Source organism: Rhinolophus sinicus, chromosome 10 (genome assembly GCF_057876585.1).
Source record: "Rhinolophus sinicus isolate RSI-liver-muscle chromosome 10, RSI-T2T, whole genome shotgun sequence".
Lineage (NCBI taxonomy): Eukaryota > Metazoa > Chordata > Mammalia > Chiroptera > Rhinolophidae > Rhinolophus > Rhinolophus sinicus.
Genome location: NC_142510.1, coordinates 5,689,617 through 5,703,481, shown reverse-complemented (window position 1 = coordinate 5,703,481; position 13,865 = coordinate 5,689,617). Strand labels below are relative to the sequence as shown.

General features: G+C 40.5%; 1 protein-coding gene across 1 annotated transcript in view; it reads right to left on the bottom strand.

Annotated features, from left to right (window-relative positions):
- PARN (poly(A)-specific ribonuclease) overlaps window positions 1-12,505 on the bottom strand; it is a 119,958-nt gene extending 107,453 nt beyond the window's left edge. Inside the window, exons 1-9 of the mRNA XM_019710397.3 lie at window positions 12,336-12,505; window positions 11,803-11,880; window positions 10,153-10,232; window positions 9,637-9,704; window positions 9,471-9,552; window positions 5,068-5,128; window positions 2,315-2,480; window positions 1,595-1,660; window positions 827-865 (exon numbers count right to left, since the gene is read on the bottom strand). Of these exons, the coding sequence (XP_019565956.3) occupies window positions 827-865; window positions 1,595-1,660; window positions 2,315-2,480; window positions 5,068-5,128; window positions 9,471-9,552; window positions 9,637-9,704; window positions 10,153-10,232; window positions 11,803-11,880; window positions 12,336-12,354 (659 nt within the window). The 5' untranslated portion in view covers window positions 12,355-12,505. The remainder of the gene's footprint in view (window positions 1-826; window positions 866-1,594; window positions 1,661-2,314; window positions 2,481-5,067; window positions 5,129-9,470; window positions 9,553-9,636; window positions 9,705-10,152; window positions 10,233-11,802; window positions 11,881-12,335) is intronic.
- Window positions 12,506-13,865: the final 1,360 nt, after the last annotated feature.

Genomic DNA, 13,865 nt, shown 5'->3' with positions numbered 1-13,865 from the left:
AGATAGTAATTCCTATGTAAATATAAAATTTCACTTCCTAAGTGAAATTTTGAAGGCCTTTCTAGACCGCACGGGCATACACAGGGGAGGCTGGCCCTGAGTAACTGCTGTGGTTTGGCATGGTGTTTGCATCAGCCATGGAGAAGGATCTGGGACCCACATGGAGCAGACTGCAAGGATAACATGACAGGAAAGGCGCCTGGTCAAACGACAATGGCCCATTTCCTGTTATGTTCAAAGTAAATTCCCAGGATACGTCATTGGCAGATTCTAAATGAAAGAACAAGAACCCCAAACAAACTCAAATGCAAACATCGATCTGCTTAATAGTGATGTTCAATTTTGGGGTTAGAGATCCACTTGAAAATAGAATAGAAACCAATGGAAAAGAAACATCCCCAGAAAAATACACACACACAATTTTGGGTATTTTTTCAGGGGACTCACAGAGCTCCTGCAATCCATTCATATATTCAGCTGAGTTATTTCCTAGGTCTTAAGCCCGAATCTTTCTCGTATACTTCCAAAGAACAGAAAGACCACATATCCGCAACTTAATAGACAAAGCCAAAGTGGTAACTAAAAGAAATTTTAAAAGGCTTTAAAGTATCTACTAATAAACAGTAACAAAGAAAAAAATATTAGGTGGGTATTAACTTAAGAAAATAGGGGGAAATAACAAAATAGGGCAATGCACATGAATATGGTATGGTCAAATCACCAAGTGCTAGAGAATTTTTAAAATGACATGAGAGCTAAGAGATTATATTTAGTTTTTAAACCCTGGGCCCCTCACAGAGCTCTTGCAGATAATATGAACACTTACTTCCAGCTCAATGTCTGATAAATTAGTTTTCTTTGGAACCTATAAAAACAAAAAGTATTAATTTTGGCTCATTAAAAGAAAATCAATCCTAACTAACCAAGCACTGGTTCAAAAAGACATCTAAATTTTAAGACAGACTTCATTAGAAGGGACAGGTGATATGTAAATAAAAACAGGCAGGATCTTTGGGATGAGGGTTCCTCACTACTTGTCTTCATCAAAAGGTTCTTTAATGTTATTATATTGCCCTTATAGTAGAGGTAGACGTTCCTGTCTAACCAAAGTATTACTTCCTGTGTCTCTAGAAAAAGGGTTTAAGATAGACAGATGTACTGCAACACTTTGGTGAAGATAGTCACAAAGTGAAAGGCAAGTAGAATGTGTAGGTTACTGACGCTTTGAAACACTGATTTTTTTTACCACGGAGAAAATCTGAAAGGATGGAAGTAGCTTTGACAGTAAATTCTTCTCTTCTGAAGCCTTCCTGTATTAAGCATTCCTCAAGGCTAAAAAGTTATGCCACTCTAGAGCATAACTTTCAGCCAAAGTTGCACAACAGTTTTCTCTGCCCAGAACAAAACAAAAGCATCCATTCCAGAGTCTCACTATACTGTCATCCTCACTGTGTTAATGCTAATTAGTGCTGACATCTTGGGAACACACCTGTAATAACAGGACTACTTATGACTGTGTTTTTAAAAGACCAAATACAGCGCATCATTTTTTTCCCCAAAAAAAGAACATGTGAAAAGATTCAGGGCAACTAACCCAGTACACGGCTCTAAATCCAAGTTCTTCTTTTCTTCACTTTGTAACAAATCTTCAATTTTCTCTCTGAGGAATTAGAATACAAGCATAACCATCAATACCTTTAGGCAATAAAGTCATCCACCAACAGAATAATCATATTCAAGAGCTATCTAAATATAAGAACATACGACAGACAACATCATGTTAACAAATCATGTTATAACTTGTTTGTTCAATATGGCTCAAAGAAAAATAATTTATTTTGGCATATTCTTTTTGTTATTGTTGTTATTAATGAATTAGTGACAACTTCTCACCAATACAAGTGACTTAAATCTTTACGTTTCTAGTAAAGCAGTTAATGATATGTAAACTAAGACTAGACACTCCTCCAACGGCACATCTGCTTGTCAGAAACTTCACTGCGAGAGAAAAACACATGCCCATGTTGCAAATATCTGGACCGGCCTGTTTCATTCTTCTGCCTTCAGAGAAACTGGACAGTGGCGGTCAGGCCCGTGGTCCACGCAAAAGGTCTGCCCAGTGACATGTGACAAGTTTAAGTGGAGTACACAGAATCCTCTTAGGATGTGCTGCTGTCACACAAATTCAGATCCTGCCCCTCATATCACACCACGTGTATACTGGGTACATGCGGCACAGGTTTGGGATACGGATGTCAGCACTGCCCTGGTACGCATTACGCAACGCGCGTTTGGTTTCAGTTTAGAAACTTACACCACGTGGTCAATAAACTTCTTCTGATCCTCAGGAATCATCACAGGACATTTTGATGAGTTGGGAGATACGTAAGATAGAGATCCTGCACCGTTGGACTGCAAACGTTTTTCATCATACTGCTCTCTTAACTGTCTTTCTTCTTCCTGATTTAAATATGGAATTCCTACACATAGGTTTTAAAACAACATATTAGCAGAAGTAACTTTTGAACATAAAAATTGTTTAACAAACCAAAGAGTCTAAAATACTCAGGAAAGACTTACATATTTAATAGATTTCAAAAAAATCAACAGAAAAAGCAAATGACTTTGAAATATGTTTGTCTATTCGCGTGCTTCATTCATTCATTCATTCATTCACTCATTCATTCATTCTTCTTTCAGCAGATTTTTATTGGGCACTTAACGCTGTGCCAGGAACTGTATTAGGCACTGGAGAATCTAACAGTGAACAAAGTAGATGCATCCTGCTCTGTAGTGAAGGGAATGACTTTAGCCAGGATGATGAGAGAAGGCCACTGTGAGGGAGGGCCCAAATGATAAGGAATCAGACACGTAAAGAGCTGGGGGAAGAGTATTTCCGGCAGGGTTGAGTAAGTATAAATGCCCTGAGGATGGAAATGGCTTGAACTGCTCCAAAAACAGCAAGGAAGGTGGTGCGGCCAGAGCACGATGTCCAGAATGGCACGATGCCAAGTTGGAGAGGATGGAGCCAGATTACACAGGCCCTTTCAGGCCCTAGGAAGAATTAATTTTATCCTAAGACCAATGGGATGCCACTGGAAAGTTTTAGGAAAGATAATTACATTACCTGCCTCATATTTTAAAAAGATCATTTTGACTCCTGTGAGAGTTGAAATAGGGAGGTCAGCTAGAAGCACGTCCGCTGCAATTGTCCAGGCAAGAGATGACTGCTTAGATCAGAGGTCAGTACACTTTTTCTTAAAGGGACAAACAGTAATGTTTTAGGCTTGTGGCCATATAAGAATCTCAATTGCAACTATTAAGAACGACGACGAGCCCAAGTCAAGGCTGTCCAATGCCATGCCCATGAATTGGGAGACGGAGGGGTGGCAGGCAGAGCTGGTGACACAGCCCTGAGAACGGTGGCTCCTGAGAAGAGGGCATGCAAGGGGTATGAACGTGGCCCGGGGAAACAAGGCTTCCTCCTGCTGCCTGGCTGGAGATCCCTGTGTTTGAGAGGGCTGCACGGGGGGTGGCAGCAAGGAATCCCCTGGCTCCGTTTCAGACAAGGAAGTCAAAGGCACTTCTGACAAGACTCCCAGGAAAAGCAGTCTGGCATTTAGAGGGACTGCATGGAGAGTTGGTAAGGAAGAGAAGTGAAGGTCTGCAGCAGATTTACAGTAACACCAGCATGAAGATAAGAGTCCTGGTAGTAACAGATGGCCTGGGAGTCCTGATTCATCTGTGACTAAAATAAGCCAAGGTCTGACTAGAAAGCAATGAGAATGAGGCACAATCCAAATTGGCTGTTTCTCTCCTTTTATGAAAACAAAACCAGCAGGCTAGAAACTACACTACATCCATGAGTCTGGTTTAAGAAATCCCTTCAAAAGAGTTTTGCACTTACTCCAGCAGAGTGCTGTAGCTACATTTGGAATTTGTACCTTATCATGGCTTTCAGAGTCAAGTACGAGCGAAGTGAAAAAACTTATACACCCACTTGGTTCATCATTGTGTTACGTAGTTTTGGCTCCAAAATGTTTTCAGTATTTCCAAAAATCAAAATCATCGACAGAAATTACAATGCAGCATCGCTGCAAGTTAAAAAACAGTACGGCATGGGTTCTAACAGCCTCCTAAGGAGATCACGCTGAGGGGAAGAGAGTGTATTTGAAGTCTATGTTCTAATACTTTTGTTGAGAAAAATCTCCTTCCTTAACCTCACTCGATAATTCTATATTCACCCTGGAAAAGAATTTAGGAGACTAATTAAATTAAAAGCAGTTATTGAGCTTATAGCAGCAGGTGCTTAATACAGCTGAGAACCAAAAGCTTTTCCAAACACTTTTCAGGAAATAAATGAAGGAAGGAAGGAAACCACTCCAGGGTGCTCTAACATCCAACATGCATTCATCGAAATTTAATGGTCACCTCCCTGATACGCAGAGGAGTCATGGTATGTACCAAGGGTATGGAATGAGACAGTCCCTTTTCTCGGGGTGCTCAGCAGCCTATCACACCAGCAAGATAGCTGGTGTGCAGTCTAGGCAGACTTCTTTCCTCTCATGAGAAATGGAGAAATCGCCTCCAAGTATAAAACAAGCGCCAATTGGAAAAGGGAGTTTTCACTACAGGATTACTGGAAGCCAGCTACTTTTTCAAGTACTATACCATTTGTCTCACTGAAGGAAAACAAGGAAGCATTCCCCACAGGCAGTCTGTTAGGTGAGTAAGTCATATAGAAAAAACTATGAATAACTACGTTATTCTATGTTATAACTAGTACAAGTAGTTGATTCACATAGAATAAATGAGTAAACTCCACTCAATAAAACTGGGAGTTTGAGAGGCCTCATTAGAGCTAAGTAAAGTGGCATCGACTCCCCATTCAGTTCCTGGCTGATTAGGCTTTTTTAAAAAAAAGTATAATGAACGAGTTTTTAACTCTAAGGCTGCACATAATGTACTGGAAACCTGAGATTCTGTCTCAGAGAGCAGGCACAAAAAAATAATTCTCAACCACATCCAGATTTACAAGTTCTAAAGGTAACTCACACTTAATCTTACCATTGCGAAAAACTTTATTAAAATCAAATCCTTGGCTTGCCAGAAAGTCAATGCTTGAGCTCTGAAACAAGAGTAAACAGAACATACATTTTGGTGATATTAATGGCAGGTGTGTGAACAGAAGTAGAAAAGTAACTCAGGTGAGTAAACACAGGTGACCAGGCAAGGAACTAACATGCCGAAGGTCAGAAGACACGGGATCTCTAGTCCCAGGCTGCCAAACAATCCATTAGTTTACTTAATCTGGGCTCTGTTCCTTTATAACTTATAGAACAAATATCCTTTGTTTTACAATATTTAAGAAAATTTTACTTGGTGAACATATAGTCTCCCAATAGGCAGAAAACTCCTGATCACTGTACTGACTAAGAGACTATAAATGGAAATAAAACGTATTTATATTATCTCACCCCAGGTTTTGAGTTTAAGATAGTTCACATATGCAGGCTGTGAGACATCAATCTCCGTTTCAAATTAGATTCTGAAAACCCAAAATTTTAATTGGATGTTGTCTGCATTCAAGATCAAAATAGAGAAAGTTCCCAGTAACAAGACTTACTAAACAAACATTAAGTCAAACCTAGGGTGGGTTGAAATCTACAAGTAGACTTAAATAAAAATATGAGTAAGACCACACGTGGTACCCAAGTATGGCACAGCCAGCAGTTCTTATTCAAGATGACTGAAGAGTGGGAAACATGACGGTAGCTACTCCAGTGTTACTCTTGTTTTAAGCCAGAATATGAAGGTGAGGCACTTGAATCATCTTAACCTGGCCCTCCGTTGAACTACCTTTCCTCAACTGTCCTTTGCCATCACATCAATCCAGATTCAGGGACATCAGGGACCATCCGTGATTCAGGGACCATCCCATTAGCCTCATTACAGTATTCACTTTAGAGATATGGTTGAAGACAAGGTTTTTTACGTTAATGATTTCTTTATGATAATGAAGGGGAATTGTTCTGAGGTCTCTAGTCTGAGCAAAGCTGAACTGCTGAGCCCTGGTTTGTTTTGATCCTATGGCCAGATTGTGTGTTTCCCTCTGTCTCTGAGGAAGCTCAGGGACACAATACGTGAGACTCTCTTTGGTATGTTCTTATCATACCATACTAACCATCCTCATTTTTCTTTTCTTCCAATTTTTCATTTACTTATTATCTTAATTTTGTGTTAAAAGGTACCTTTATTAGCCAACACAGATTCTTTTCAAAATATGATGGGATATAAAAAGGCAATCTTACCAGGAGAGAGAGAGAGAGACAGAGACAGAGACAGAGACAGAGAGAGAGACAGAGACAGAGACAGACACTTGGGTCCATGCACATCATTTTCCCTCATGTCCAGGTCCTCTATGCTTTAAAACAAGCAACCTTTATGCCCACATCTTCCCTTCTAACCCTGTTCTGAACCAAAACCAAACGTCTTCTTACCTGGACCACAAGCCTCCTTCTGTCCACCATGTCTGAGTATTCTTGAAACTCTGCCCTCCTAAATATTCTATCACAGAGGCACTGAAAGACAGACTATGGAAAGGCAGTTTTGTCCCCCCTGTCACTGGACTCCAAAACTTCCTAACTTACTTCTCTTTAAAAATCCAGAGTCAAAGCGCCATCTGTTCCCTTTTTGGAGCTATCTATTTTCTACTCAAACACCTTTTATTTAACTTGCACAACAATATAAATGTACCTAATGCCACTGAACTTAAAACCACTTAAAATGGTAAATTTTATATGTATTTTTTACTGTAATTTTTTTCAAAAACCTTTGAACCAACAAAATCTATTTGTGGTTTACTTACCACTACCTTTGATTCATGCTAACTGTACCACTTTCAGGATTCAAGAGATGAGCACAGCTATTTGGGAGGATATCAAAATCTATCAAAATTTTAAATGCATATGCCCTATGAGTCACCAATTCCCTTGCTAGGCAATCGATCCTATAAAAATATTCCTACATATGCCCAAAAATATAGTGCACGAGGATATTGATTATAACATTGTTTAAAATAAGAAACCATTGGAAAGCTTCTAAATTCCAATTCGATAAATTACACTTATCTGTACTATGAAATATGAAGACACTGTGTTGAGTGGAAAATGAAAGCTACATAAAATATTATTAGGATTGTGTGTATATCACAAGAAAAAAGCTACAACTATGTATATGTGTATAGACATATGGGTATATATAGACATGCATATAAACTCTAGAAAAAAGGCGTGACATGGGGAAAGAAGTGGTATGGGGAAGAGGACATTAAAAACAACACCTCATGTTTTTTTTTACTGTACAGATAGCAGCAATGTTTTGATTTTTCACACCCAATGTATGTATTATCTTCCACGAATTCAACTATAGATGTTCAGTCAGAAAAAGGAAGAAGAAGAAGAGGAGGAGAAGATGAAAACAATGTAAGTGCCATGCTATTCTGCCCACCATTCCACTGGATGGGTTGGTTCACTCACTGGGAGTGTGTGTGGCTCGTATACCCCTCCATCCACATCCCGCCTAGTGTGTGAGCGTCTCACTGTGTACAGACATTTATTTTTCAAAGAGCCTATCATGTTGTTTTATGTCCAAACTCCATCTGCTTTAAGGGTAGTAAGAGCCTTTCCAGAGTGATTTTTGACTAGACACCATGCTCACCCTACTTGCTGACTCTAGACCCGAGCTCCTGTACAACATGCAACTCTGTTGCAAGTCATAGCAATTGAAACAAAATAAAACCTTAGATGGAGAGCAAAAGAAATAAAATTCAAGGATACTAAATTATTTCCTTATCAATGCAAATCACAAGTGTATGTACTGAGTCTAAACCTTTCTCTGCCTTTGCTTTTCCAAACTAGAGAATTACAGCCTTTTTCTCCCATTGTCCACTTTAGACATTAGTCTCTGTCTGGCCTGTCTTCAAGACTAGTATTATCTTCTTCTTCTTTCAGGAGTCGGTGGCAACTAGAACTGCAAGAATCATTCCAGGTGTGGCCACAGAATGGCTTTGTACAATGGGTAGATGCTTCTGATCTGTTTCCAACACATTTCCTAAAATAGCTGTTTGTGTTGGTCTTTTAGAACACACACACACACACACACACACACACACACACACACACACACCCCTCTCCGTTATCCCTAAGGTATCTCATTGCTACTCTTTGCTTTTGTTTGATTAACCCCTGACTAAAGCCATGGAACCCAACTTTAAGAAACTGTCTTCCCTTGCTACTGCTGGAAAACTGTAGCCACACAAATTTCCAAACTCAGCCTATTTTTCTCTCAGTGAAAATCTACAAATACTGTTTAATTAAGCATCCTATACTAAGGTGATTGGTAAACAGCTGTTAATTGACTGTAGGATAAAGAAAATAACAACTATGATTTACTTGCTAATTTAAGAAAACAGGTTACAAGACCAAAATTGCCTTCACTTTTTCTCTTTAGCCCCAGGCACTATTAAGATTAACTCTCAATTTCATTTGCTTATATTCTGCCTTATTACAGAAAGAATCTGAAATGACTCAGTCACTCAGAAGCCTGCCCTCCAGGCTTTCTTAACTGTATTACTACTTACATGCCAGTGAAAGGAAAGTCGGGAAGACTCAAATGAACTAATGTTGCTACTGAGAGAAGAGGGTGTACAAGATTATAAGGGAAAAAAGATGAACACTATCTTCAATCACATATCCATACACTATACCACTTACTCACATTCTCCTTACCCGTTATAAGATTATTAAGAAGCCAGAAAAAGGAAACTGATATTTACTGAATGTCTGCCACGTCAGCTACAAGCCCAAAGGGGATAATCTACCGGGGAACCTCCCATATCCTTACCATGGCTCATAAAGTAAGCCCTCTCCTCCCCAGGAGGAAAAAGTAGTCTTTCCATCTTCTCTTTCCTAATTGATGAGCGTACGTAGTTTACCCTCTTCCCTCTTCTGAGTTTTCTTTTAGACACGATACACACATATGCTGTTCTTCCAGAAAATAAAGCTCTACCCTTGCAGTTGGATACAAGGAGAATGGGCTGGGGAGAAGCCTGCAGGTCGTGAGCTGTACATTCAATTCAGGTGTAAGATATTAAAAATCCCAAGTAGATCCACATTACAAAGCCAAGTTCTCAAATTCAGTTTTACTAATGAAGCTCATGTTCTGATTTCCATCTGCCTGTCTCTTGCATCTTATTCCTTAATTCATTCTGAAGTAAAGGGGGAGGTAGCAGTGTCATTAATTTACAATCCCCAAACTGAAGGTCAGAGAGGTGAAATGATTTGCCCAAAACCCAAAGTTAATGGCAGACCCAAATTTTAAAGACAATTCTGATTCCACATTTCCACACTGCCTCACCAGCAATTCATAAGAGAAAAGAAAAAAAGAAAAAACAAAATTATGCTACTAACCTGACAAACAAATTTGACATCTGGTGAGGATCTATTGAAAGGTTTCGGGAAAACATAGAAGTTAAACGACTTTGTTATATACCTGGGAAAATAAGATAAAAGGAGACTTAGGGGGTTACATTATGCCATGACACAAGAATTCCCACCGCTTGTTAAAACAACCTACTTTGAATCTGTGTAGTCATACTTAAAAGTGCAAAGGCCAAACTGAAACAGCAAAAAGTCCATGGAATGCTGGAAAAGAGAAATAAAACATCTGTCAAAACAGTGCGATATATTCCACGCGAGCAACAGTATTTTCAAAGAGGTGGGCTTTCTGATTACTCAACTTGACTTTGCAGAATACTTCCGATTAGAACAGATGACAGAAATTTATATACATTTAAAAAAATTTTTTTTCTAATTAAGCACCTACTCACCATCCAGAGCATTATATTAGGCCTATTTCCAAATGATTAAAATAACCACATCGTATTTCCTACAAATCAAATTAACATTGGAAATACTAAACCTTCCCCAATATGCTTTCCTGCAAACAATTATTTTTGCTGTTGTTTTAAACAACACTAAAATAACATTTTGTAGCTGGAGCTGAGAAGTTAATATGCAAGTGTAATGACTGTATTTCTCTGTAATTCAACATGAAGACCAAGATGGGGAAAAACAATTTTTTTTCACTTACCTTTTTAAGCTTCTGATACCTTTCTTCTGGAGTGTCAAAACCATTTGTTAATGCAGTAACTGAAGGTCCATCACTGATTCCTAGATGTTCAAGAAATAAGTTTTTAACTTGTTAATAAATGCTAACATAAAAACGTCAATCAACTATTCAATGGCTCTGTAATTTGATATTCTTATGAATTATGATTAATTGGAAGTGCCCCTTACTTCATTTTTTCAAACTTAGCATTGATTTCTTTTTTTTTTATTGGGGAATATTGGGAAACTGTGTTTTTCCAGGACCCATCAGCTAGCTCCATGTCAAGTCGTTTGCAATCTAGCTGTGGAGGGCTCAGCTCACTGGCCCATGTGGGAATTGAACCAGCGACCTTGATGTTATGAGCACTGGGCTCTAACAACTAAGCAAACTGGCCGCCCTAATTAGCATTCATTTCACTGGCCACCAAGCTAAACTCCATAACAACGACTTTAGAGATGTGAATGTTTCAATTTGAAAATGGGCAGTTCTGGTGTCTAAAAAGGGTTTCAAAACACAGTAATGACTTAAGAAAACAATCTGTAGGATTGAATAAATTTTGCTGCTTTCAATAGATTAATGCATAATCTCTTATCAACAAATCCTAAAGAATATTATTGTTAGAGTCCCAGTCTTGGCCAACATTTTGGAGTAACACCTATACAACAAAGGTATTTTCAAGGTCAAGAGGAAATTATTTCTGGTGAAAACTCTTAGCTTCCCAGGGAATTGACTCCAACTAGAACCGATAGGTTTAATTAAAGCCAATAACCATATTTACCCAGCATGGATTCCTTTAGAAAGAGCTGAAGAGTTTTTTAAACATGGAAAATCAGGTAGTGAAAGTGGATATTTATACCAAAGAAATCCAACTGTTCATACTGACTTCAACTATTTAAAAATTAGTGTTTAATCCAAAGGAAAAAAAACCTTGCAATTTTAAGTGCGGATAAAATATTACACACAGATGCACACCCCTGCCAAGGTAAGCAATGAACACTTCACGAATGCCAAAAGGAATACCCTCATTTATCTGGAAAAGCCTAACCCTAAAGCCAGTCACAAAGGGCAAATATTATGTGACTCCACTTACAGGAAATGTCTAGAGTAGTCAAACTCATCCAGACAGAAATAGTGGCTGCAGGAGGCAGCGGGAAGGGAGGAATTGGGAGTTGTTGTTCAATGGGTACAGAGTTTCAGTTTGGGAAGACGAAAAAGTTCTGGAGATGGATGGACATGGTCGTACAACAATATGTACTTAATGCCACTCAACTAAAAGTACTTCAAAAGACTTAAAATGGTAAATTTTGTTATGTTTATTTTTACCACACACACACACAGTGCCTGACCCTAACCCTCAAGTTCTCTACTATGCGCCTGTCAAACTGTTTTAAAGCCTTAAGCAGCACATCTGCAACCCTCAGAGCTCCAACAATCACAACCCCCCTCAAAACGCCATGGCAGCCCTATCCTGCTTTTGAAACGTTTAAGAGATAATGCTGAGACTCACGGAAACTGCCCAAGGTTTTAAACAGGGAAGGGGGGGCCAGCAAGCAAAAGTTGGGGCAAGGGGTCAGGAGGAGCCGTAACTACGCATTACAAGGTGCCAGCCTCAAGCCTGCGAGCGAGGGATACCTGAAAACTCCCCATCGATGGCAAAGAAGTCCGCCTCCTCTATGGCCTCGTACACTTTTTGAAGATTACTCTTAAAATCTGCGGAGAAACCGAGAAGCAGCTCAGAACGGGTAGCCTGGCTTCCTGCCCATGGGCTCCTAAGGGGAGAGGGCTGAGGAATTCCTAAGGCCTCGGACTGGAGGACAGGTCCTGAGGGATGTGCGGAACGGAGAGGGTCACCTCCCCGAGGGGTGCACTGGCCTTCAGGGGATCAAGTCCCCAAAGGGCGCAGGAGCCGGAGGAGACAAGAACTGAGTGCACCTGCCAGAGAAGAACATGGTCCTACGGGGTGCACGGGAGAGCAAGGCCCCGAGGGGTGCACGGGCCAGAGAGGACCAAGACCCCAACAGGCGCACAGGCTTAAGGGGGGCAAAGCCCTGAGGGTGCTGCCTCAGCCCGTCCCCGAAAAGCAGACCGGCCGGCTGTGGCCCGGGCCTAGCAGGCCAGGTGAGGAGGGCCATGGGGACGCCGTGAGGTGCACGACGGACACGCACTGCTCCTGATTATCTCCATTCTGCAGGGTGGCCGGAACCCCGGCCCTGCCCGGGTCCGCCTCAGCCGTTCTACTCGCAGAGTTCCGCGGGAACCACGAGAGCAGCGAAGGAAGCAGCGACGGAGACAGCGGCGGCGACTTCCGGGAGCAGCGCGCGCCGGCGCGCGTCACGTGCGCCTGCGTCACGGAGGGGCGGGGCCAAGACTGGGCTCCCCACGCCCCTTAGGACGGAGAAGAGGCGAGGCTAGCGAAGTCTCCAAGGCGTGGTCTAACTTGTGAGGCCAGGCCGTAGGGCGTTGACTCAGAAGAAACGTGCACGTCCTGACACCCAGTCGATGAATCAATATTTCCTGGCACTATGTGCCAGGCACTATGAAAGGAATGGGGATACAGTGATAAACACAAAAGACAAGGTTCCTGCTTCATTGCAGTTTAGCTTGGGGGAGCACGATAATCTCTTTAAAGAGAAAGAGCAGGGTGCTGCAATGAAAATAATGGGAGGGTGTTACTTAAAGAGGTAATGGAGAAAGCAAAGTTGAGACCTCATCTACTGCACTAGCCACTGGAAATGGAGAGCAAAACAGATGAGGTCTTGCCTAACAGAGTTTTGGGGTTTGCCATTGATCCCCAGAGCCTACATAGTAGATGCTCAACGCAATAAACATGGGCTGAGTGAATGACTTCACCTTGGTCTTTCACAAAAGCCAACTATGAAACTGATAACCATTTTCCCCTCAGAAGGAAATACTAAGTACTGTAAAGAACAAATAAGAGTCTGGCCATATTTTCTGCACCAGGTCCCATAACAAGTCCTTTTTCCTTGCCTCACTCAGTGGAAATTTATATACAGGTAACTATGACCACTAACCCTAGTGTTAGCAGGAGAGTGGCCGTGAATTCTAAAGTTCAGATGGAATGGGAAGGGGGAAACCTGAAATGACAAAGTAGTCAAACCTCCAGTCTGAAATGGCTCTCTGCCTTCTTGTGTCAGCTTCAGAATTCCTAAGTGGAAAGCATTAGCCACTTATGGCCATAAACTTAAATTTTAAGTAATTTAACTTAAATAAGTATCAAAACTTACTATAAAGCTACAGTAATCAAAACAGTGTGGTTTTGATTAAAACTGGCATAAAGACATAGAAATCATGAAATAAATTAGAACTTTGTGCACTGCTGGTGGGAATGTAAAATAATGTAGCTATTATGGAAAATAGTATGGTTGTTCTTAAAAAGTTAAAAATAGATTTGATACAGCAATTCCACTTCTAGGCATGCACCCTAAAGAACTGAAACAGAGGTTTGAACAGCTATTTATTTGTACACCCATTTTATTAGCAGAATTATTCACAATAGCCAGAGTGGAAACAAGCTGTGTCCATCAACAGATGAACAAACAAAATGTGATACACATACAATATATTATCCGTCCTTAAAAAGGAAGGAAATTCTAACATGCCACAAACTAGATGAAACTCGAGGACATAATGTTAAGGGAAATAAGCCAGTCACAACAAAACAAATACGGTATGAT